The 23,166-nt window shown below is 37.6% G+C and overlaps 3 protein-coding genes and 1 long non-coding RNA gene across 5 annotated transcripts; 2 read left to right on the forward strand and 2 right to left on the reverse strand.

Moving 5' to 3' along the window:
* The first annotated feature begins 2,691 nt into the window (after positions 1–2,691).
* On the forward strand, positions 2,692–9,861 carry agpat9l (1-acylglycerol-3-phosphate O-acyltransferase 9, like). Of its 2 annotated transcripts, none has more exons than XM_008418105.1 (14): positions 2,692–2,749; positions 3,140–3,339; positions 3,426–3,492; positions 4,704–4,852; positions 4,967–5,112; positions 7,247–7,321; positions 7,422–7,511; positions 7,810–7,903; positions 8,026–8,141; positions 8,403–8,458; positions 8,671–8,756; positions 8,943–9,071; positions 9,172–9,251; positions 9,428–9,861. In XM_008418105.1, exons 2-14 carry the CDS (start codon positions 3,196–3,198, stop codon positions 9,534–9,536), a joined length of 1,341 nt encoding a protein of 446 aa, XP_008416327.1. In that variant the 5' UTR covers positions 2,692–2,749; positions 3,140–3,195; the 3' UTR covers positions 9,537–9,861. The 2 variants fall into 2 exon arrangements, with proteins under 2 accessions (XP_008416327.1, XP_008416328.1); XM_008418106.1 differs by lacking the exon at positions 2,692–2,749 and adding an exon at positions 2,769–2,872.
* A 292-nt stretch (positions 9,862–10,153) lies between these two features.
* myl7 (myosin, light chain 7, regulatory) lies at positions 10,154–16,167 on the reverse strand. Its single transcript, XM_008418107.2, has 11 exons — positions 15,990–16,167; positions 15,766–15,867; positions 14,856–14,931; positions 14,609–14,713; positions 14,448–14,526; positions 14,303–14,351; positions 13,351–14,208; positions 13,156–13,279; positions 11,713–11,770; positions 11,589–11,619; positions 10,154–10,385 (listed from the first exon to the last, which is right to left on the reverse strand). Exons 1-7 carry the CDS (start codon positions 15,990–15,992, stop codon positions 14,104–14,106), a joined length of 519 nt encoding a protein of 172 aa, XP_008416329.1. The 5' UTR covers positions 15,993–16,167; the 3' UTR covers positions 10,154–10,385; positions 11,589–11,619; positions 11,713–11,770; positions 13,156–13,279; positions 13,351–14,103.
* Positions 16,168–17,057: 890 nt separating this feature from the next.
* On the reverse strand, positions 17,058–21,335 carry gck (glucokinase (hexokinase 4)). Its single transcript, XM_008418108.2, has 10 exons — positions 21,120–21,335; positions 20,748–20,910; positions 20,471–20,625; positions 20,190–20,309; positions 20,000–20,095; positions 19,808–19,907; positions 19,290–19,473; positions 18,571–18,726; positions 17,835–18,068; positions 17,058–17,728 (listed from the first exon to the last, which is right to left on the reverse strand). Exons 1-10 carry the CDS (start codon positions 21,198–21,200, stop codon positions 17,590–17,592), a joined length of 1,428 nt encoding a protein of 475 aa, XP_008416330.1. The 5' UTR covers positions 21,201–21,335; the 3' UTR covers positions 17,058–17,589.
* Positions 17,624–19,379, forward strand: LOC103470004 (uncharacterized). The gene is made up of 3 exons (XR_534437.1): positions 17,624–17,689; positions 18,818–18,899; positions 19,292–19,379. It is a non-coding gene; the product is annotated as an uncharacterized LOC103470004 (long non-coding RNA).
* Positions 21,336–23,166: the final 1,831 nt, after the last annotated feature.

The raw sequence follows: 23,166 nt of genomic DNA on the forward strand, positions 1-23,166 counted from the left end.
TTCAGTATTGCCTTGAGGACCATTGCCAAGTGCATGTTCTCCATAGTTCTCTGAGACTGAATATTAATTTGTACATGTATTTATTTCCTGATATAAACTAGCAAAATTGATTGTTCCAGATAAAAAAAATAAAGAAAAAGTGTCTTCTGTCATCTCAAACCCTCAGTAGCAGATAATCATGCTGAAGCAGGTCATGTTGGAGATTTCTTGTTGCTAAATGCATGCTAAGAATGAGGGATTATTGCAGAGTTAAATGTTAAAAGTGAGCGATTGTCCACTGTAGCAGCAAACTTCTTCGGGACGAGGGTTTGCTGCAAAGTAAACGGCTCGATGCATTCGGCCTAAAGTTCTGTGATATTAATATTTTTAGTAATTTGCATAATTAACCAAACTTACCTGCAGTGCTTTATGACTAGGATTGAACTGGAATGTACACAAATGCATTTGAGTGTGTTTGGAATCACGCTTCTATGTTTCTGTATATAAATGTTATTTTTTGTCCATGAAGTGGCTTTGGATTGGCACCATAAACTTAAGCTGAAATGAACTGAATTAAAGGCTTTGTTCAGTTGTACTGTCTGAAGGCTGTAACCTCCTTCAATACTCATACTGCTGTAGGTCAGTCTGTGTGATTTATTTGTGGCTCAAAAGCCACAGAGACATGACACATTGCCTCCTGCATGGTCTCACTCTATGACAAACACAAAGGCAGACAATACAGTCAGCTCATAAATCTGCAGCCTGATGGCAGCACTCTCTGTCTGTTTATTTATTCTTCCAAAGTACAAAAGCCTATGAGTTTGTGGTTGTGGACCTACCACAGACTTATCTCAACGTTGTTGCAATTTGGCCGTGGCTCAATTGTGAGTAAAGAAGGATCTGAATACATTTTGGACTGGTACTTTGAAGAAAAAGATGTGAAAATGCTTTGTTACAAACTTGCTTCATAGACTAGAAAGGAAATAACTTTTCTGTATGAATGATACCTCACATCCTGACCCTAAAGCACACAAAGTCACAACCAGACTTTACCTGTAGAGTGATAAACTTTAGCCTGCTTGTGAAAAACAATAATATCAATGCTAATGAGCCATACTTGGGAGTTCCTAACAGGAACCAGTGCAGCCAATATGTAGCAGAAGTAAAGATTTCTTTGCATGGAAACTTGGGATAAAAGCAGCTATATTTAAACTAACAAGCAAGTTCCTTCACTGGAGTTAACACGCCCACAGCATTATAAAACAAATAGCATGTTGTCTGGTGATATATTACAGGCATGGATGCCTTATTTTAGGAATGGGCAAACTTTGACTGAAAAAGCCATATTGAAGTTTTGCTCTAAATGTTTTATTGGTTGAATGGATTCCAAATGTTTAAATGAAGAAGTTTACAATTCTTAAATAATATGTGCTTTTCCAGGTCACATTTCTGCAAATATATCCAGATTGTTCTCTGGATGTACAATAATCCCAGTATGAATTACCATCCTATTGCTCACAGAGACCAAACCTAAACTGACCCCTTTACATCCCCCAGTTACAGTAATGTTCATCAGACTGTGAAATCTTTGAACCTGGAGAATTATCAAGATCTTTTGTTAGTTTTAGGTGGGAGAGAGAGGGATTGACGCAGGGAGACTGTTGCACACATTCCTCATTACGGCTTCCCCAAGTGTTGGGGTGAGTAATCTGTCTGAGCCCCTTTATTTTTGTCTGGCTCCCTGAAGGCTTTGTGGTAGTTTCAGGTCAAGATTAAAGTGCTATTCCTATGATAAAACAGATGATGAGCACTTATTTGTTTTAAAAGTAAATAAGTGGTTGCATGGTATGCTAAAAGGGGAATATTTAATAAATATTTATTTTAAACAGGAAAGAAGATGTTTGACCTCAACATATTTTTGATGTGAAAATATTGCAGCATACGTAAGCTTTTTTTCTTTTACTAATTTCAAGTTAAATAGATTACGTTTAGAATTTTCTTTTTAGAATTGTAAATAGATAGTATTGTTTCAATCTTGTGGCTTCATGCAAAGAAAATATATATATTTGTATTTGCAATAGTTGAATGAGTCTGTACTTGGGTTTATTGAGTGATCAGATGTCAGACAACTAATTGCATGACAGGATAATGAAATATAACCTAATCATGAAAACTTCATTAACACTGTATTTTGATTGACTGTACTATTAGCTCTGTGTTAATTATCAAAGGCCTAATCACATCATTTAATGGGAAGTGGTGGTTTTCCCAACATGGTTACTTCCAAGGAAACAAATGTTGTCTCATCACTTTGCATCAAATCTGCTGTACAGGCAAAAATATTGCTGCTGAATTCATTCATTTTCTGAATCATTCTCTAGAAATGACGTTCGTGTCTTTGACGTCTACAGAGTACTCAGCTAATCTGGAAGCAAAAAGTGCTGCTTACTGATGGGAGTATAGTGTTTCTAAACTCACATAATGGGGTACATTAATTGAAATACAGGTAAAAATACTTTTTGATGATATTCTAATTTACTGAGAAACATCTGAATAATCTAGTTCCCTGCTAGCTTCATGGCAGGAACATTTATGGTCGATGAAAGTGCTTTTTTGGTCCTGGTCCACGTGTCTGCTCTTTCCTAGCTGAACACATGAGGGCGCTGTTTGACCCGGAATCCGTGAACTTTGTTCAAGTAGTAAATGGGCGTGTTCTTGTTCTGCGTGTCCTGTTCAGTCCTCAGACAGCCAGAACATGGAGTGGAGCTTGGTGCGTAAGTTGAGCTGTTGTAATCTGAGAATTTCTGCCGCTGGTGATTTCAGAAAACTAACGCAGTGAGGGAAAGCTTTAGTCTTTGATATCGCTCTATATCTGGTTGCTCCATTTATTTCTGTAAGCACAAATGTTTAAATGTAATATTGATCTGTGGTTGTTTGACTGGGTCTGTGCCAGTGGTTGTAAAATGACCTTTTGATACTTTGAACTTAGTTGAATCACATGTGCTAGTTTGAGGACTTTATGCTTATTTCCTGTTTATATTGCCTTTGCATTTCACTGCATAAATAAATGTTGAGTACTACTTTTTTTTTTTATTTTTTTTTTACATGAGATAAACCTAAACTGCACATTAAGAGTTGTTTCTTTCTTTGTCTCCTGCAGAAAACCCACTGTGTCTGAGCCACAGGGCTGGTGAACCTCAGGGAATAACGTGAAGGATGGAGAACTTCTGGGCAGGGGTCCTTTGGGCCACAGAGATCTGGCTCTACCTTATTGTCTGCCTCATTATGATCCCAGCTATGTTTGGATTTTCTCTGGGTATCTCTGAGACCTACATGAACATCCTGGTGCAGACTTTAGAGGTATGGTCACATGAAACCTCATGCTTAAAATCCTCCAGGTAATCCGATACACACTTGACTTGTCTTCTGTGTGACCTCTTCCACAGTGGGCCACTCTGAACATACAGAAAGCAAACGCAGAAGAAGAAAGTGCTAAAGCTTCTGCATCTAATGGTGAGACTGTCTGTGTTCTTGACTGTAAAACATGAATACAGATTTAGGGACCCAATTGTCTTTGTTGCAATACTGGATTTCTCTTTTGCAAGTCTGGACAGGCATGTTGCAATGGGCATGGTGCTTTGCTCCCTAGCAAAAGCTGGCACTATTTTTTTCTTGCATCCTACAATAGTTTAATAATATCTTTACTTTGTCAAGTTAAAATATTATGTTTTTAGGGATACAGAGACAATGACTCAGGAACAGAAACATTTATGCAGCAAGGTGAAGTTGGTCTGGCAACCCTGCCTAGAGTATCTCAAAAGACACAATTACTCAACTTCTTATCTGATGCCATGCTGGTAATGGTATGATTCCTGCAGCAGCATATAAATACAAAGCAGCTGTCAGCAAAAACTGCTTTTTAGGTCTCTGTAGAGGCCAAATGTGTCTCTGGCACGCTGTTCACGGTGGATAAGAATGGTAATTAATAATGCTTCAAAAATAAATGTTCAAAAGGTTTGAAGTATCCAACACAGACTTTGGTAAATCAGGTTTTGGACTTTGAAGCTGTGCTGTCAGGCTAACTGTACCAAAGATAATTCAGGGAGAAAGATAGATAACTTTTACTGCCTTAGAGTGAGCTTCAGTCATTAAACGAAGCACTTCTTTGCATGATGAAGTTTATTTGAGAACTGGTAAAGCCTCTAAGAGAAAATTTGAATTTAAGGTACTTTCCAGCAGAAAGTATTATTAGCGTTCCATAAAAGGTGCAAGAATTGATCTGAATTTTCCTCAAATGAACAAAGACTCAAATGCTGCAATGGTGCAGAATGCAGCTAAACACCTTGACCAGTAAAATTCAAATAAAAACATGCAAATAAGATGAAGCAAGAAGAAAAATATAAATAGATATAGTAAAATGGACTCAGTTTTCTTATGTGACGTCATGAGAGGCATCTGAACAACATAGAAAACAAATAGGAAAAACAAACATAAGTGAAAAACTGTAACTGAACAAAGTTTGGTTTCTCTTTTTGAATAAATATTACATTTTAATCAACTGTTGCTAAAGGTATCTTTAAGTAAACTTTTTCCTTTTGCTTTGTGTTTGGGTTTTTTTCCAATCAGGATAATCTGAGGAGATATGGAGAGGAATTCATCCAGATTGCTATCAGGTGATTGAGTTTTACTTTGACTCTTACTTTATCTGTTTGTTTCTTCATCAGGTCTCATCCAAAGGGAACACGGCTCGATGGAGAAAGAGTTGGGGGAACTCCGACGCAGTAGACCCAAACCGCCAGTAGGAGGCGATTTCACACTTAGCGACTGTTTCTATTTCACTCGAAGGGGAATTGAGAGCATTGTAGATGATGAGGTGCCTTTGATTTTTGCTTACTAGATTTTAAGCTAAAAGTATATTTGTCTCTTTTTTCAACTCATACAGGTCTTGGCTTGATTTTTTTTTTTTATTCTCTGTTTTACAATAAAGGTAACCCAGCGGTTCACCTCTGAGGAGCTGGTATCCTGGAATCTACTGACTCGCACCCACAATGACTTCCAATACATCAGTCTGAAGCTGACATTGGTCTATGGCCTTGGTATCTTTGTGAGATACTGCATCCTCGCCCCTCTTAGGTAAACAAGTACTTTACATGACCTACTGACAGCAAAATCAAAATTTTAGTCTGTTGTTAGAAAAGAAAGGAAGTAATACCGTTAAAGATTGTTGAGGAGACTTTCAAACCTAAATTGTGAATGTCTGGCAATCTTTGTTTTAATGAAAAAGCGATGTTGGACAGACATGTTGAGACCAACAGAAACTTTTACAAACGTTTCTACTTGAAATGTTTCAGTGGTATATGAAGTCAATAATAAACATTTCATTAGTCTCAAGGGCTTTTGCTGAGAAATACATCAAGTTTGTTCAAACTACATTCTCAATGGTTTAAGGTTTCTTGGCCTTGGCTCCAAAATTTCAATGCTTTGATTTCTGAGAAATCATCAATAGAAATTTAATGCTTCCTCATGCTCAAAAAACATTGCATTGTGCAAAGTAACCTTGGAAGATGTTTCCATACCATTCTTTAATCATACCAATATTGCTAGACAAAATGTGAGCAACCCCACTTTCTTGAATGAGAGGCAACTCTGTTCATAATTGGCCCGGTATCCTTTGCTCTCAGCACAACATTAAGCTCAATGTAGCATTTCACCTTAGCTTCTCTGGATATTTTTTTTTCCAGATTCCCCCACTCAGTCTGAAGTGGGTATAGTGAGAACAACTTTACCCCAATCCTCTGCACTCCAGTCCTGGTGCTTCCTGCAGAATGTCAATCTGTCCTTAATGTGTTTTGCCTCTCTTGACATCAGACCTCCATCCTAAAGCATTACACCTATCTGTCACCATTCAGTACCTGAGCAGGTTCTGTGTTTGTGCCAATCACATCTCTTGGCTAACTAGTCTTTAGAAGATAAATCTGCACCTGCTTGACTGTCTTGAGCCTCAGAAGCTTTTCTCGTAGTTGTCAAACTTCTCTGCTTGAGGGTCTTGACACATTTTGTTGTGATCTTACTAGAGGCAGCCTGTGAAGGCCCTCTGAAGTAAAGGAATGACACCAGCATGTTTCCTAACATATTAACAAAAGAAGAATGATTTCAGGCTCCACTCCCTTTTATAACACCCACTCCACTCTTTTGATTCAGTATAAATGACTGATATCTGATATCAGCTGTTCTTTCCTTATCGCTTTCCCAAAATGATAACATTATTCTAATTATGCCAACAAACAGGGCTAAAACACAGGGCAACTAAGTTTCTGACATTAAGATCATGTTTGTTAATATTACAGTTTGTTGCACTTTTCATGTACTGTATTATCTGAACACTCTTCATGTCATAGAGTTGACAACCTCAGATGAAGATAATAAGCAAACAGATAAAAATCTAAATTCTGTATTGGGAAATGGAAACATAATTGTGAGAGCAGAAGCAGCAGAACAGGCAGCCTTCTGTTTTTAACATTAGTGGGTTTGACTACTTTTATAAAAACTGACCAGCAGTTTCCTGGTCCAAAACACACAATCGTTTGCGCACAATTCCAAGTTGGAAAGCAAACAGTAATGCCTTAGAGATGAAACTGTTCCTCTCCATCCTGAAAGTGAAATCCCCTGACCTACATTGGATCATTCGCCGTGTCCGTTATCTTAAGTGCAGCAACAAATCTATAAAAGAACGCAAAGGTTGAAAGTCCAGAGCTGGACCTGACTGAAACTCTGTCCCAACAGGATTTTTTTTCTATTGAAGGAAGCTGTCATAAGTCATCAGCAGTGATGCTACTGAATAGATCATACACAAGCTGGATTATATTAAGAAACTTTTGCTTTAGTAGGTTTCCCAAATAACTAAATCAAAATGTGTTCACCTTTTCACTAAAAAGTACTGTATTTTTTAGTTTTTGAGTGTCGTGTTAATTTCACTGAAGAACAGTTTTTATTTTCAGGCTTTATTGAAGATTTATTTTGTATCATCATCATCAGGCTGGAAATAAGGCTGGATTAAATTAGTAAGAGCCCTAAATGAATATTAAATTATAATCAACCATGAGTCTTTGCTAACTTCTTATCAGGACTCCACGTCAAATATGAAAGGGCTAGATCATGTTTATAATCTTCTGGTACAAAAAAAAATGTCTCCAGGCCAGACCTTTGTGGCTTTCTGCCTTTCACGTCTCATTCATTCTGACATTTAGTTTTTCTTATCTCCGTTCAGGATCACACTGGCCGGCATCGGGCTGACCTGGTTGGTGATTGGAACGTCTGCGGTTGGATTCCTTCCAAATTGCAGGTGATCAGAAAGTCTTTCAGGTTTAAAAATTGTTCCACACAAAGGGAATTTCTTGCTCATTAATCCAATTTCATGCTTTGATCTGAATGTTAATTTCTAGGGTAAAGTTCTGGCTCAGTGAGTGGGTCCATGTCATGTGCTACAGGATCTGTGCTCGAGGTCTTTCTGCTACTATCCGCTACCACAACAAGTAATTTCTCATTAAACATTCTATTGCAGAGGTGCCCATCCTCCAGAGCTACTATCCTGCAGCCTTTAGATTCATCCCCTCTGAATAAAATGTTTGAATCCCCTCATAATCATGTCATTGATCTCTGCAGAGACCTGGTAACCTGCTGTTCATTAGATTCAAATGTGTTGGAGGACTGATTTATCTAAAAGTTGCAGGATAGCAGCTCTTGAGAACTGGAGCTGCTCCATTTGTATCTTCAGGAATACATTTCCCTTTTATTTTAAATTTGACATTGACTTTATTTTTTTAAATGCAGAGAGAATAGACCCAAAAAAGGAGGAATCTGTGTGGCCAATCACACCAGTCCTATTGACATCGTCATACTTTGCAACGACGGCTGCTATGCTATGGTGGGTGATAATGTTAAAATAAATAAGGTGTTGGAGTGAATCCAACACCTCCACATTTATTACATGCAATTTTCTGTAATCTTTGAAGTGTGAACTTTGACAGGGCAGCTTGTGGTTTTCAGGTGGGGCAGGTGCATGGAGGTCTGATGGGGATTGTTCAGAGAGCCATGGTGAGGTCCTGCCCTCATGTCTGGTTTGAGAGGTCTGAGATGAAAGATCGCCATCTAGTGACCAAAAGGTAAGCTTTCACTTACTTCGTGGAATATTTCTCATTGGACCTTTTGCTTGCTTGTCTTTATGCAGTTGTTCTAGTTGCTGTATTTCTGGCAGTAAGCATGTCGGAAGATTTTGTGTGTTGTACTGTCCGGACACGACCACATGGCTTAATTTTGAAAAGTGACTCATCCAGATTAGAGCCCAGGATCCTGTTTCAGATGCCGTAGGGTGTACATTTATTTTGGTCTCAGAGGTTTTCCTTCACCTTTTGATTTGTTTCCAGGTTAACAGACCATGTGAATGACAAGACAAAGCTTCCCATATTAATATTTCCAGAGGGTAAGTTTGACCATGTTACCCAGTTACATCATGTTACCCAGTTACATGTTTGATGTTTATTCTTAGAAATAACTCATGGAAGGCTGTTATTTTAGCTAAAGTTTCAAAGCTAACTGTTGTTTAATATGAACATATATTGAATGTTTATTTGAAAAAACAAAAACCTCACACAACTTATTCCCTTTCATCTCCTGCATGTCTTTTCTCTACAGGTACCTGTGTTAACAACACGTCTGTCATGATGTTTAAAAAGGGAAGTTTTGAAATTGGAGCAACGATATATCCTGTAGCCATCAAGGTACTTTTCTGGTATATATATTTTTTATTTTAATGTGAGTAGTGTATATAAAGTCATACATCAGTTTTGGCCTTCTAACGACTTGTTTGAGCTGTCATCCTAAACATATCTAAGCTGGTTCAGAAATCGATAAGGTATGCCAATGTTCTGGGAAGTCGAAGTCTTTGCTTGTCTGTCCATTGTTAGTATGACCCAAAGTTCGGAGATGCTTTCTGGAACAGTTCCAAGTACAGCATGGTGAGCTACTTGCTGCGGATGATGACGAGCTGGGCTCTAGTCTGTAACGTCTGGTACCTTCCAGCCATGCACCAACAGGTTGGTTTCACAGCCTCGGAAGAACTCACTACCTCCACAAAGTGGGTCAGCTGTTACTCAGAAAAATATCCTTTGTTTGTTCTTTATTGTTGAATGTTAGGAGGGAGAGGATGCTGTCCACTTTGCCAACAGAGTGAAATCTGCCATAGCTCACCAAGGAGGACTGGTAGACCTTCAGTGGTAAGCGTTGACCTCTTTTCTTCGCAAACGATCTCAAACAGTTGAAGCTTTATTCCTAAACTTACAAGTAAAACTCAAACTTCAAAACTGTCTTGTAAAACAGTTGACACCTTTACATCCAAGATGGTGAGAGTTGCAGTGGGTTTGAAACGTTGAATTGATCTGTGGCTCTGCAGGGACGGCGGTCTGAAGAGGGCGAAGGTGAAGGACACATTTAAGGAGCAGCAGCAGAAAAAGTACAGCAGCATGGTGGTCGGAGACGACAGCAGCAGCAACAGTGACTGAGATCAACTTTCAGCACAAGGGACAAGACCTCCATCTTGTTTTGACATGATGGAAATAGACAAATTTACTCCTTGGTTTTCACATTGTATGGACACCATGATTGCCCGAATGGACTTATAAGGAGCAGCTAAGCGGAAACCAAGCCAGTGACATTATGTGCAATATTGAAGCTGCTAGGGCAGAAAAAGGAACTGCCTTGCTGCTTATCTGTTATTGCAATTGAATATTATTGCTGAAAAACTTCAGTGTTTGGACTGAAATGTGTGTTTGAAGAAAACTGACTCGTGAAATGGTTCTTTTCTTACTTTAAAAATTTTAGTTTACAGATTGCATGTTATCTGTGTGATTATGCAAGGGTCTAAATAAGTCCTGTTTATTAGTTCACATAATTAATCAGGAGGGGGGAAAAAAACAAATTGTGTGATTTAAAAATAGAATTACCTTTGTATATTTATTATGCAGTTTAACTGCAAAAATAACACTGAAAAATAACATAATTCTGTTATGATTTCCACTTAAGGGCCAAAGAAACACTGAAACCTTGCCGAGTATTTCTTACCTAAAATGGAAAAGGGTCCTCCCAACTCTTAAGAGTAAAAAACAAATCACAGACAAAAACAGATGCAGAAGGTTTTATTCTCAGTGATTGATACTATGCATAACAGTCCAGTCGACTGAACATCAGGGTGAAGTGTTGGTTTCACAGTATAACACACAGCCTTGTTTCGGGTCTTTGTGCTGCTGCTACTGCTGCTGCTGCTGCTGCTGCTGTTGCTGCTGTTGCTCTTGCTCCGTTGTGGTCCACGCACCGCTGGCAGACGCTTGTCTGAGTCGTTTTCTCTCTAGGAACTGAAAGCAAATTTAAGAAAAACTAATGTTTCTTCTAATTGGACGCTTACATAAGGTCATAAAGATTGATTAATGCTTATATCAGCTGACAGTTCTGCATGAATCCTTAACCACAATCCCCCAAGTTGTCATCAGTCATCAACAATATTTTGGTGCATCTTCCTGGAACTTTGTCTATCCTTTCTAGCAGAAATGGTAGAATTCATTTAAATTTCTTTATATGCAGTGCAGACCTTTCTTTGTGACATAGAACATATTTATTCAATTGGAATGACATTTGGGGACACCATTCCAGAAGTTTCATCTGTCTCTCTGTTGATTTGAGGTACAGTTTCAGAGTTTGAAGTTAGTCCTTTATTATTACACCGACATTGCAATATGCAGCAGAACAGTCCTAAACATGATGCCTCCACCACTATTCTCAATAATGTGGTATATTAATTTCCAGATTTAAAAGCTTCAATTATACTCCTCCAAAAAGCATTCTTATTGTTTCCCATATGGTCAACTTTTGCTTTTACTTTAAAATGCGTTTTTTTTTTTTTTTTTAAATGACTGACCTGAGTCTGTTCCAGGAAACCAACCAATTTAAATTCACTCTACCAATTTTCCCAAGAATTGTGCTTTAGAAATATTCTTGGAGCTTGTTAGTGGATTCAAAAGTCAACAAACTTTGGGGAGAGGGTGAAAGGCTGGATGAGCTGTCCAAATGATGATACATTTTATAGACGTCTCTCTTGACACTCAAGGACACTATGAAAAAATCCTTCAATTAAAAGTAAAATAAAATTAAATGAATAGCGAGAGCAGAAGGCATCAGATCGAAAAAGCCTTGTTAGTCCAGAGATGAGGGTCAGTGCAGCTTAATGCTCTATGACCCGTAGTAGTGACACGGGCAGACCGGTGGATGGAGGAAGAAGATCCACTTCTATTCACAAAAAGATCTTACTTCATGTTCTTCATGTGAACATAAACAAGGTCAGAGAGATATGGAGGAGCAAGTTTATGAATGGCCTTAAATATTGATAAAAGGATTTCCTATTGAATATAGGTTCAATTTTGAACCTAGTTTTTCACATCTCCGTTCAGGATCACACTGGCCGGCATGGAGGACTTTACTGATGTGATAAATTAATAAATCGTTAAAACCTCCATATCGCATTGATGGAAAATTTAAGTTGATACTTTGTGTGTGTATCTCACCTTGAAGGCCGAGGTTAGCTGGGATTTTGCACTGTTAAATCAAAAGAGATAAAATGTACAGATCTTGTGTATGTCTACATGCATAGGAGTAATAGGAAAGCCTCTAAATCATGATTTCACTTACCTCTATGGGACAGGGGGTCTTCGGCGGTACATCTAAGCTAACTTTAAGCTCCTCAAACCTGTTTAAAGCAGATTACATACACACACAGGTGGTAAAATAAGCACTGGGAATGTCAATGATTTCTAATAGGGCCATTTACATAAATTCACACCAGTTCTTGGCAACAGTTTGCTCAAATCTACCGAATTTAGAAAGCATTCCTTCTTCTGTTACGAGTAAATTAATAACAACTGCTTTGATATTAACAGCTGGCCTATAAAAAGGCTTCTCATCACCAAGGTATGGTATAAAGTGGAACAATAATATCAAGAAGACCTTCACAAAAATTCTTATTATTGTAAATCTTACTGTTGTTAGTATTCCCATGAGTGTCTTTGGAGCCTTAATCTGCGAGTGGAAACATCATTTCACCACAGACCTGACACAACCATGTGTTCCTCATCATATTTCTGATGTGGGAGTCAATTCAGCTCAAAAACACTTTATGAATCCCAACAGTAAATTAAATAAAAGAATAATTAAAAGTGCCATCCACAAGATTGCTGCGCAAAACTGCAGAAGAAGAAGCTTGAAACTTGCATAAAGTTTGCTGCAGAAGATTTGGACAAACCAGTGAAAGAATGTTGTTGGATAAAGTCAGAGCAGAAATATTTTGATGTAATTGAACACATTATGTTTGGAGGGAGAAGACATCTATGAATCACCTCAAAAACATTGTCCTAAAGGGGAACGTTGCAGCTGCAGACGTGGTGTGGTACAGCATGTGGTACTGGCAGGATTCCCAGCAGCACAACATTTGTCTTAAAAGAAAGATTAAAACTGCCAGAATGGCCCAGTCAATCACCTCACTTATCTCCAGTTGAAAATCAGTGGAAATAAATGATTCCCTGAACTTTTACGATTTGAAAACAGTTTTTGTGGTAGAATATATCAAAAATCCCACATTATCAAGGTGGTTAGTTATTTCTTTCCCAAAGATATCTTTAAGTTATCATTACCAAGAACAACATCTTTAGACTTATTCCCTGCACTATTTATAACTCTTAACCAATCCTTCTTTTGTAGACTAATGTGCTTCAAATTATTTCCTTATTTGGGTTCTTGCTGACATCTGGTGTGAGTTTTATGTCAGTGGTCGAACAGCTGCTGACAGAATAAATGTTTATAAATGTTTAATGCCGTAATGATTAAAATTAGCTCCTTTAATCCAAAGAGAAAAAATCTGGAGCTAGAAGGGTATGCCAACTATTTGTACAAGTATAAAATTCTAATGATACCGATTTCAACAAAATAATAAAAAAAACAACAATACTCAAAGATGGTTAAAATAAATAAGCATGGAGCTGCAGATTTGCAATAAACAAAGCACTGAAAATGCTAAACATCTGGCACTTTTTCTTATTTATGAACATAAACTGCTTAAGCAAGTTAACTGATTCTCACCTTATCATACAGGTCTCATCCTGATGCTTTAGTTTTCGAAACTTCAGTGAATCTGGGTCCTTATTATTGTTTGGATTCGATTTTACATCTAGGTTGGTTTTTTCTGTCTGCACAAGAGGCATTTCTGCCAGCAGAACCACAGAGGTTAGAAACAAAATGGAGGGGAAAAAGGAGGTGACAGTAAAAGAAGCATACCTTCTTCTTTGCAATGATGACGTTGTGAAAAGAAGAAACTGCAAATATTCCCAACCAAGGCAGTTGGGCTTTAATTCATGTGTTGGAAAATTTGGCTAAAGAGTTTATGGGGCTGTTTGTTTTTGAATCCATGGTAACGGAGCCACCAAACAAAAACAAAGCAAAACGAAAAGATTCTAACTAGGGATCTTCAAACACGTATTACTTTACTGAAATCAACCTTTTACCTGAAGGTGCGAACACTGCTTATAGCTTTATTGATCTTTTTCGTTGTGCTTCTGTTCTGGAAACATTCATTTTTGGAACACTTTTTCATATTAGTATGTAGCCTACAGGAGAGCTTTCCATCGTTATCTACAATGACTCTTTAGAAGAACTGGAATTAATATGAGTTACAACAACATTTCCCTTTGGAATCAATTAAATATCTTATGTTTTCAGGTTTGCTTCAAACTTGAAGAAGTTAAGAGCATTTTTGAGACATGTCAGATCCTATCAAATGGGATGTATTTATTTGCAAATCAAATCACCAAATCATTTCCAGACCAAATAATAATTTTACTAATTGTTTATCTCATTTTTGGAGGGAGTCCAGCACTTTATTTTTAATGTCTTTCAGTACAGCATTTTCTCATAAGAACAGAAGGGCAGTTGACGTAATACACCACTTTAAATATCTTTAAAAAATCTACTTTATCTCTCAATAGTTATTCCTCAGCAGTAGCCATGTTTCTTGACTGCAGATATGGCCTGTTACGATTCCTCCTTTTCATCTCCATGTGTGATGATGTAGCAGAGCTGCTTGTAGTCGATGTTTCCGATTGGGTCAATTGGTGCCAAAGTGAATGCCTGTTCCACCTACATGTTGATGACAAAATAACTTTTATGCTTATCGTTACCAAATTTTTATAACTTTGTAAATGAAAATGCATTTAAAAAAAAGAAAACTGACCTCTTCTGCAGTGAATTTATCAGCCTGATTCATCAGTAATCGTTTAAACCTAAAAAGAAAACAACAAAAAAACATAAAGAAAAAAACAATAAATTCTAAGTCTAATATGAGCAATGTTAGAACCAAACAGTAAAATGAATCTTACTCATCCTTATTAACAAAACCAGTCCCATTGGGGTCAAAAGGTTTGAAAGCAGCAAGTATGGTGTCTTCAGGATCGGTCCCTGAAAGATGACAAAGAAAATCATTTGAAAGTTCCTCAAAGAAATTCCAAATGTAATATTCACTACTATAAAAATCCCTTACCGTTGAGTTTCTCCCCAAAAAGTGTCAGAAACACAGTAAAGTTGATCGGACCCTTCCCTTCATTCAGCATCTCTTCCAGCTCCTCATCCTTAATGTTAAGTTTTCCTGGTGAGCACACAGTAAGTAAGTCTGATGAAAATAAGCTCAGCAGGTACATCAAGTAACTTAGTGGAGATTGAAAATGATTGTTTATTCAATACTTATACATCTATTAACATGCCCTAAGTATACAAATTAAATTAGACACCGAGTTGAGCGTAGGTCTCCTTCAGGTCCTGCTTCTTGATTACCCCGTCCCTGTCCTGATCAATGCAGCCAAAAGCCTGCAGAAAAATATTAAGAGGTGAAAAAAAAAACACGATTTCAACTAACAATTAGGTCTAGAAGGAAATCACTATTTCATTCAAATTACGGCAGAGATTATTAAAACTACACAATTTTTTTAACCCCTTCTGAATAAACGTAATTTTAGCTGCATTTGGAGCTCTGCTGTACACAAATAAATAAAACAAACTAGGGTGAATTCATGAGTCTTAATTGTGAAATTTTCTATTCACAAATGTTATTTTAAAAATATTTCTTCTTTTTGTAATACCAGACTTTCAAGTTAAAAATAAAAAGGTCTAATACGTCTAATCATCTGATATGTTTAGATCTATTTTTTAAATGCTTAAGAAAATTTGGAATTTTTTTTACTATTTCAAATCCTCAACTACTAATTCTGCTTGATTTGTATATTATTTGGGTCATTTTATATCAAACTGATCTTTTTTTTTTGTAAATGTTGCAAACATTTAAATTGGCTTTAACTTGTAAGGGATTTAACCTTACATTTAACCTTACTCTGATGACCTCCAAAGTCACGTTGGAGGTGAAGCAAAGGGAAACTAATGGATCAATTTTTTTTGTTTGTTTCAATTTTTCCTTTTGATTAGTTTCTGTGCACAATTACTACTTGTGAGTTCAGTAAATATTGCAATACTCTTATATTGAATGTCCATTGCCCAGTTTTCCAGAAATCCACGCACTTGCAGCTCAAACGTTTTAACATACAGTGGGTTTAGTTGATTCTACACAAAAGTATGGCTAGTGTACTCAAATAAAAACAAAAACAAACAAAAAATAATATTTTTAGGGAACCGTAAGCACTGCTTTACCTCTTTGAACTCCTGTATCTGCGACTGCTCGAACATTGAAAACACATTGGAGCAAGACTTCTGATTCCCCCTCTGCCTTTTATTGGAGGCTTTTTTACTTGCCTGAGAAGATAAACCGAAGCATTCAGATGCTTTTATGACAGCCGAACAAAAACGTAGTTAATAATCAGTGCCCTGGATGTAAACATAAAATTTAAAATAAAGCAAAACCTCGATTGACTTACCATGTCTGAATGAATGCATGTAGACTCTCGGCCAATTTGCGATGCTGCATAGGGTTTTATGTTCAGCCCATCTTATCAGACACCCTCCTATCATAGCCTGCAGTGGGCCGTGGAGCCCCTTACATGGCCATGTGGGCTCTCTGTGTGTCACTGAGGTTGCTTGATAAGAGGTGAAGTACGCTGGATTCCTCTGGGCTTGGTAAGACGGATATAGAGCTGTAGACAGACAGAAGAAAGGGACCTCTGACCTCTGACAGGCAATCAAACAAACATTACAAATATCAAACTGACCCCAGGATATTAATAATGATTTAGATTATTTTGTCAGTAATCATAAAAACACTGAAATGTCACATTTGGTTTAATTCATTTTGTGTTATTATTATTACTATTGTTTGAAGAGTTTACATTGCACAATGTGTCAAAATATTTGTTGTTTTGTTTTTTTCTCTTGTGTTTACATTTGTCTTTCCTTAATATTAGTTATTCATTGTTTTCTATTTCCTGATTAGATCTGCCTTTGTGTCTGCAAAGCAGCTTTTCTGTCCTGCTTCAGATCAGTCTCTTTTTATTTAGAAATAGTTTATTTCTTGTTCAGTTCTTTATTCCTTTCAGATATGTTCTATATTTTCCCCAGTTTGTTTAATCCTTGCTGCTTCTCTGAGCCGTCTCTCTCCCTCAGCTAGCCTTCTGCTCTCTCCTCACAGCTGCACCCTGTTTTCAATTAGTATTGGTTGTTAAGTAATCAGGCTCCCAGTATATAATGCTCTCTTTTTCACTCACTCCTTGCTGGTTTCTTCCATTAACTTCATGGTTTTTCCCGTTTGTTTGTGCTGTTCTTGTGTCCTGGCTCGTTGTGTTTTCCTGTTGAATTATTTTCATTATTAAGTTCTCTTCAGCTATGTTCAGGTTCAACCACTACCTACATTAAGACATAGTTTTCCCATTTGTTGTGGTTTGATAATTGTTTTGACCTGCTGACACACTTGAGATCTGATTAATTATTATAAAATATCTCATAAATAAATCAGTCAAACACAAAACTTAATATTTAATTATGATGTTTTATTTACATTTAGGTATAAGCATAGTTCATCTTACACATAAGAAAAAAGTACACAGTACATGCTAACAAAGTAAATAGGATGTAAACATAAAATTTTAAATAAACAATAACAAATATTTTAATGCTTACAAACAAAATTAGACAAGAAAGCAATGAATTTGAGTTAGTACTGATTGATAATAGCTTTTACAAAATATTTGTGCTGTACATGAGCTACTTTGCTACATTTTACAATACACATTAAAATCGGTCCAAATAACCAGTGCATGTATTTTACATTAGCTTTTGTGGCACTTAAAGTTTCAAATGCAACAGTAAACAAGTTGTATAAGGTCAGAAACGATACAACCGCTACAGGATGGTATGACACTATAGACCGGCTGTATTCACAAGATATTTAAAGGCCTCTTTGTCCTCAAATCTGTGAGCAGCAAGTGCTCTATTCCACTACTCTCAGCAGCAGATCTTTGGAGAGGATTTCACAAACATCCTAATTCTGAGCTTTCTCTGCTGTTCTTCAGTGCATTCCTCTCTTCAGATCCATGATGCCATCTTACAAGCCACTGCAGAGATCAGAGCAGCTCCACGCCCGCTGCCCTCCTCCGACTGCAGGAAGGTTATCTCAGAATGAGGGGTGAGTTCCCTGACGACCTGGTGGAACCGGTCACGGAAACTGTAAAACAGAGGCACCACTGTTAGTATAAGGCAGTCTACATCTGTGACGAACTAATGTTACTTGAACTCATATTTGTACTTACTGAGACAGCTAAGACACTTACTAAGGGTGCAGCTTGTAGACGGATCCGTCAACCCCGACTGTGATCTTCATGGTATCTTGGCCGCGGTGCTCTTGCATCTGGTTAATGACCCCAGCGAGACCTGCGCCACACATATGAGCAGAGCGAGTGGAGACGCTCTCACAGACCAGACGCACAATGTCGCAGTCCAGCTCAGAGGGAAGGACGCCCAGAGAGGAGAGGATGTTGTAGATCTGCTTTCTGTCGCCAGAGTCACTAAAACATAGTAAAGGGTCACATTTTAGAAAGCAGTTCTCAAAAATAAATTTTCCTGTTTTTGTTGTTTTTTTATATCTTATTTAAACTGTAAAATGCTTGCAAATCAGCTGCTTATGCCTTCCCAAACCAACAGGAGCCCCAAAGAGAGACTTGAGATTTTTATTTTCTGCTTTAAGATAGTTGTTATTTTCTTCTTTTTTTTCAGTTTGGAAGTTTGAATCAATTTCTGTGTAGGACCTCATATAGCTTTTAATTGGGCCTGTTACATACATGACCCATTTAAGTTCTCTTCAATTTAGCAATACATAACAACTGTAGTAAAACACAGACCACTGGCTTTCCATATCAACCTCTAAAGTTCTCAGCAGCACTAAAGTTTCTTTTTTTATCTGCTTTAAAGCATCTGTAGCCTAGCTACCATTTCCTATTTCTCTGCTTGAATGCATTTTATGAGCGATATCAGTAAAATGTTTTTCCATCACTCGCTGCTGATGCCTACCTTTCAACCTGGGAGACAAAGCGTGTCTCAAAGCTGCCTCGTATCTTCAGCTGCTCTGAGGCTTCGCCGTTAAACAGCAGGTTCTCATTCACCAGCTTCATCATGACGAGTCTCGCCAGCTCCCCCATGTACTTTCCACTGATAATCTTCTCATACCTGCATTAACAAGACAAGGCAGAGGGAGACGTGTTATTAAAAAGATGGTGAAGAACAATAAATGTGTCATGATAATAGATGTATGTTTCAGTATGAAGGTTGGGAGACTGAGGATGACCGGATAAGGAAGGAGACATCAAGGCTGAGACTGAACTCAGCAGCCAGCATTAAAGGTAAACAGCCATTAAGCTTGGAGGCAATACGGCGAGAAGCCAAAAGGGGTCATTAATCTGACATCTCCACCTGCCGACTGACCGACCACTGACGTACGAAAGCTCTGTCCATTTGCCTACATCCTGAGGAAAACAGCTGGTAGCTCGGCAACTTCACAGAGACTACAGTTTAGGGTCAGGTGATTTCTGCCATAGATGGATGCTTAATTCATAAAAACACCAGGAGATGGAGAATGGAGGGCGGGGTCAGAGTGGACGGCACGTGTCTTGACCCTTGTCCTGATTAAATTCACTAACTAATTTGAGAAGGTTGCAGGGCCTAATACAAACAACATGTGTGCCCATGTGAAAGTGTTGAATGTTTAATTTTAATGCATCTTTTTTACTCACAGCTGGTGTCCAGGGTTGATTGAGGTCTCGTCCACCACTCTGTCGTACTCCAGCCTGAACTCCTCCAGCTCGCCTGAGTCTCCAAATGCTCCCCACTCAGTGTTCACACACATCCGGCCCTTCTCCCCCTCCACCAGCTCCACAGTCCTCATCTCCTCCATGTAACAGGCATTGCAGCCAGTACCTTGAAGATTAACACACACACAAAAAAACACATCAGTTTCTGTCATTTTATGAGTTTGTGTCAGCTCAGTGTTACCAACTCTCACTCTTCTTTCCAAATAAATCTAATTTAAAAAAACATTTACAGTTATGTTGGAGAGCAAACAAAGCATTGTTGCTTGGATTTTTATGACCAGTTATTAGTCTCCAAAACGTGTTTTTTATCTTTTTTTTATAAATAAATTAACCTTTTTTTAGTACTGACTCAACACTTCCCCTCGTCTCACTTCAAGCTCCTTCCAAAGGTTTACAACTCTGCTGAGCATGAACATTTGCATGTGTTTATGGCTTCTTACCAACAATCATTCCGACTTCACAGCTTCTGTCCTCATAGTAGCAGGAGATCATGGTTGCTACTGTGTCATTCACCATGGCAACCACATCCATCTCAAACTCCTGCATGATGAGAATGTAACATATTAGAATGTTTGCCCTGTATGCAGACGATAACATTGTTTAAATCGAGAAAAATGTATAAATGTACTCACCCCTCGTCTCTTGATTGCATCTCTGAGCAAACCAACAATATTGTTCCCTTCAGCCCCAGAGGCCTTGAAACCTTTGGTCCAGTTAAGCAAAATTCCCTGTTTGAATAAAAAAACATGAGCACCCTTAGTTGGATGAACTTTACAAAATGAGGGATGATTTTGTTTACTAACAGAAAAACTATATTTGTACCTTATCAAGGTCTTCATGTCGTACAGGGAAGGAGAAGGTGAAACCCAGAGGAAGCTTCTTGTGCTTGATGTGGTGTTTGTCCAAAAAGTCAGACATGCATTCTGCTATGTAGTCAAACAGCTGAAAGAATCAGAAAAATAAAAGATATCAGAGCACAGCAAGTTAAGATGGTTGAATATCCACAGATTCCAAGCTAAGCTGAAGTGTTTTGAGTATCTGTAAGTAAGAAAAGGCAAACAAATGGTGGCGTAAAAACAAGATAAATAGCAGTTTTCACTGACCATTTCAGCAGTCCCCGTCATGGCATCTTCAGGGATGGAATACATTTGGTTCTTCGTCTCCACCTTGAAACTTCCCTCTTCGTCTTCACCCACTTTCACAAGCATCACACGGAAATTTGTCCCTCCGAGGTCAAGAGCCAAGAAATCTCCCACTTCTATCAAGCCAAAGAAGGACATGTTTTAATTTTTACATTTGAAACTTCGTAAACAATTGTTCACTTCAATTTTAAAGTTTTAAAGGATTATTTCCTTCTCTTTATACAGAGTGAATTCCTACCTGATCCCTCGGGGGTGGAGCAGACGTAGGTCGGAAGCATTTTGACGCTGGCCTCTTGGTGGGTCTCCAAACGCAGTCCTCTGTTCATTTCATGCTGTATCCTCTTCATGACTTCTTCCAGCTCCTCTTTGTTCAATCTAAACTCAGACAGGATCTGCTCCACCTGCAGTCAAAGAAGAACAGAGGTGGTAAAGAGAAGCACAAAAGGAAATCTTTCCCAACTCTCAAGCTTTTGTGTTGGACAAGGTGAAGCACAGGTCCTGGGAAAATTGAGGAGTACTAAAAAAAATCTTGAAATTTCCTTCACAAGGTTTAGGCAGTCCTAAACTTAAAAAAAAAAAATTCAAGCTGCAGATAGAAAGCATATCTTACCATGCAGAGTTTTTCAACCACGTCACTGTGGCTACCGGGGAGCTTCATCATCTGGTCGAGTTGGCTGCTGATGCACGGCATCTTGGAAAGTTTGGTTAAAAATGAGCTTGGATGTATTTTCTGAGAATAGAGAGTATGTGTCCACCCAGTGTGTGTGGTTGGATCCAGAGGCGGTGAAGTGTGAGTGTCACTGAGACCCCTGGCCGTTTTTATGCCCAGGTGAAGTGGGCAGGATGTGCTGAAATGCCCTCCCCTTTCCTCAGCCCCATCCCATCTGCTGATGAAAGTTTACACATACACACACACCCACAGTGGTTCAGAGATAAGACTGGTATGTAAGAAAAAACCCTAAATCCTCCATGTGACCTGATTTCAAACATCGGGTCCAAGGTCTGTGCACAGAAGCTAATTTGAACTTCACTGATTATCGTAACAATGTAATTGCCGTTTTACAGTAAATGAATATTACGATTTACATAGCAAACTGTAACAAATAGTAATAATATATTAGTTACCTCAAAAAGCTTCCTTAATATTGAATTTGCATAATTTTTAATTTGTGTCATAATAGGTATACACAAAGTCCAGAAACATTAATAATTTATATAGTAACCTCATTTTATTATTTCTTACCTATTATAATAACCATATTTCAGAAACTACAGATTCTAATTTTGAATTTTTTTCATTTTTCATCTTAGAAAGTTTGACTAAGTATGAGAAAAACATGAAAAGCTTATTTAGAAGTTTAAATATACCCACGTAAATTATAATAACTGTTGCAAGTCATATTGTTGCAGAGTCTTTTTCTGGGCAATCTAGGTTTCTTTTTTAAATGATGATGCAATAATGCATGCATTTGATTTATTTGATTGATCACAATAATTTATGGGCAAAATAAGAAAGTTAAGTCACGTTAACACTTTCCCTTTTGCTTTTGAAGTTCTATTTTATCTATTTTAGAACACAAGTTAAATAAATCCAAACAGAAGCTTTGCTATAAAATTCTTCTTCTTTTTTTTTTTACCCAGATAGCTATTGTGCAATACAGGGTTGCTCAATGGGTCACAGAGTTCCACGTTAGCATTTTTAAAATTAGAAAAAGACCTAAAATTAGATCCAGAGAGGAGTGAGTGACCTCTAAAACTAACAGTAGCATGATAATGGTGAAGGCCTCCTGCTCTTATCAAGCCAGGTAGTTTAACAGAAGGCAGGTCAGAGCTTTTTATAACTCTGAGGTTAGGACCCATAAAAGTTAAGTAAAGTGAACCTTTTGCACCGGTGTCCAGACTGTTGGATGTCTGTGTAAAGACAGCGTTGAAATGTACCATAGATGTAAGTTAAGCAGTGTTTATTATAATTAGAATAATTATAATAATTGGATATAATTTATAATTGCAAATTATCAGCTTTTTCTAAAAGCTGATAATTTGTCTAAATTGCTTAAACATAAAACTTTCTTCTAAAATTACTCAAAACTTATTTTAAACTTAAGAAGGGTTAGTGACAAATAAAACAGAATATTTGTCTTTTAGAGATGCACATCAAACATCTGTATTTTTGGCCTCTTTCATTTAAATCAAAGAAAAATCCTAAATTTACCGATGTGTTGAAAATGGTATAATTAGCACTGGAGGTCAAAGCTTTGACCTTTCACCTACAAACTGAGGTCTTCCTTGTTTAAATGGATGAAAAATTCATCTACGGATCACTTTTTTTTCAGCCAATTCCATAGAATTTAATTAAGATGTTTTGTGCAAGAATTGCATCATCGTTAGTTTAAAATGCGTTTGACTTCTATAAGTAAGAAACTGTATTTATCACTAACAAATGCTTTACTGCTGAATGGACAGATTTACCTAAATTACGGAAAGCAGAAAGCTTTTAAGAATTAGGACATTTTAAAAATTCCACTCTTGACTGTAAAATAATCCGAAACAAAATGTTCCAAGTTTGTGTTGCAACCTTTTACTGAACAGAGTTGAACATGTGCCAAGTGCTTGTCGATAGATGATTATCCAGTTAATTTAACTCACGCCGGCTGTTT

Source organism: Poecilia reticulata, linkage group LG9 (assembly GCF_000633615.1).
Source record: "Poecilia reticulata strain Guanapo linkage group LG9, Guppy_female_1.0+MT, whole genome shotgun sequence".
In the NCBI taxonomy this organism is placed as follows: Eukaryota; Metazoa; Chordata; class Actinopteri; order Cyprinodontiformes; family Poeciliidae; genus Poecilia; species Poecilia reticulata.

Bases quoted from the DNA above. Each gene is read 5' to 3' on its own strand.
- agpat9l (XM_008418105.1), top strand. From the start codon at position 3,196: ATGGAGAACTTCTGGGCAGGGGTCCTTTGGGCCACAGAGATCTGGCTC. The intron at 3,493-4,703 runs GTGAGACTGTCT...TTTCTTCATCAG, and splicing joins TAAAGCTTCTGCATCTAATG to GTCTCATCCAAAGGGAACAC. The intron at 7,904-8,025 runs GTGGGTGATAAT...TGTGGTTTTCAG, and splicing joins ACGACGGCTGCTATGCTATG to GTGGGGCAGGTGCATGGAGG.
- myl7 (XM_008418107.2), bottom strand. The intron at 14,352-14,447 runs GTAAGATTCATT...TTTTCTTTTTAG, and splicing joins GGTTTTGTTAATAAGGATGA to GTTTAAACGATTACTGATGA. The intron at 14,209-14,302 runs GTCAGTTTTCTT...ATCAACATGTAG, and splicing joins ATAAATTCACTGCAGAAGAG to GTGGAACAGGCATTCACTTT.
- gck (XM_008418108.2), bottom strand. From the start codon at position 21,200: ATGCCGTGCATCAGCAGCCAACTCGACCAGATGATGAAGCTCCCCGGT. The intron at 20,310-20,470 runs GTCAGTGAAAAC...TGATTCTTTCAG, and splicing joins TGACGGGGACTGCTGAAATG to CTGTTTGACTACATAGCAGA. The intron at 19,474-19,807 runs GTAAGAAGCCAT...TTAATCTTCAAG, and splicing joins TGAAGTCGGAATGATTGTTG to GTACTGGCTGCAATGCCTGT.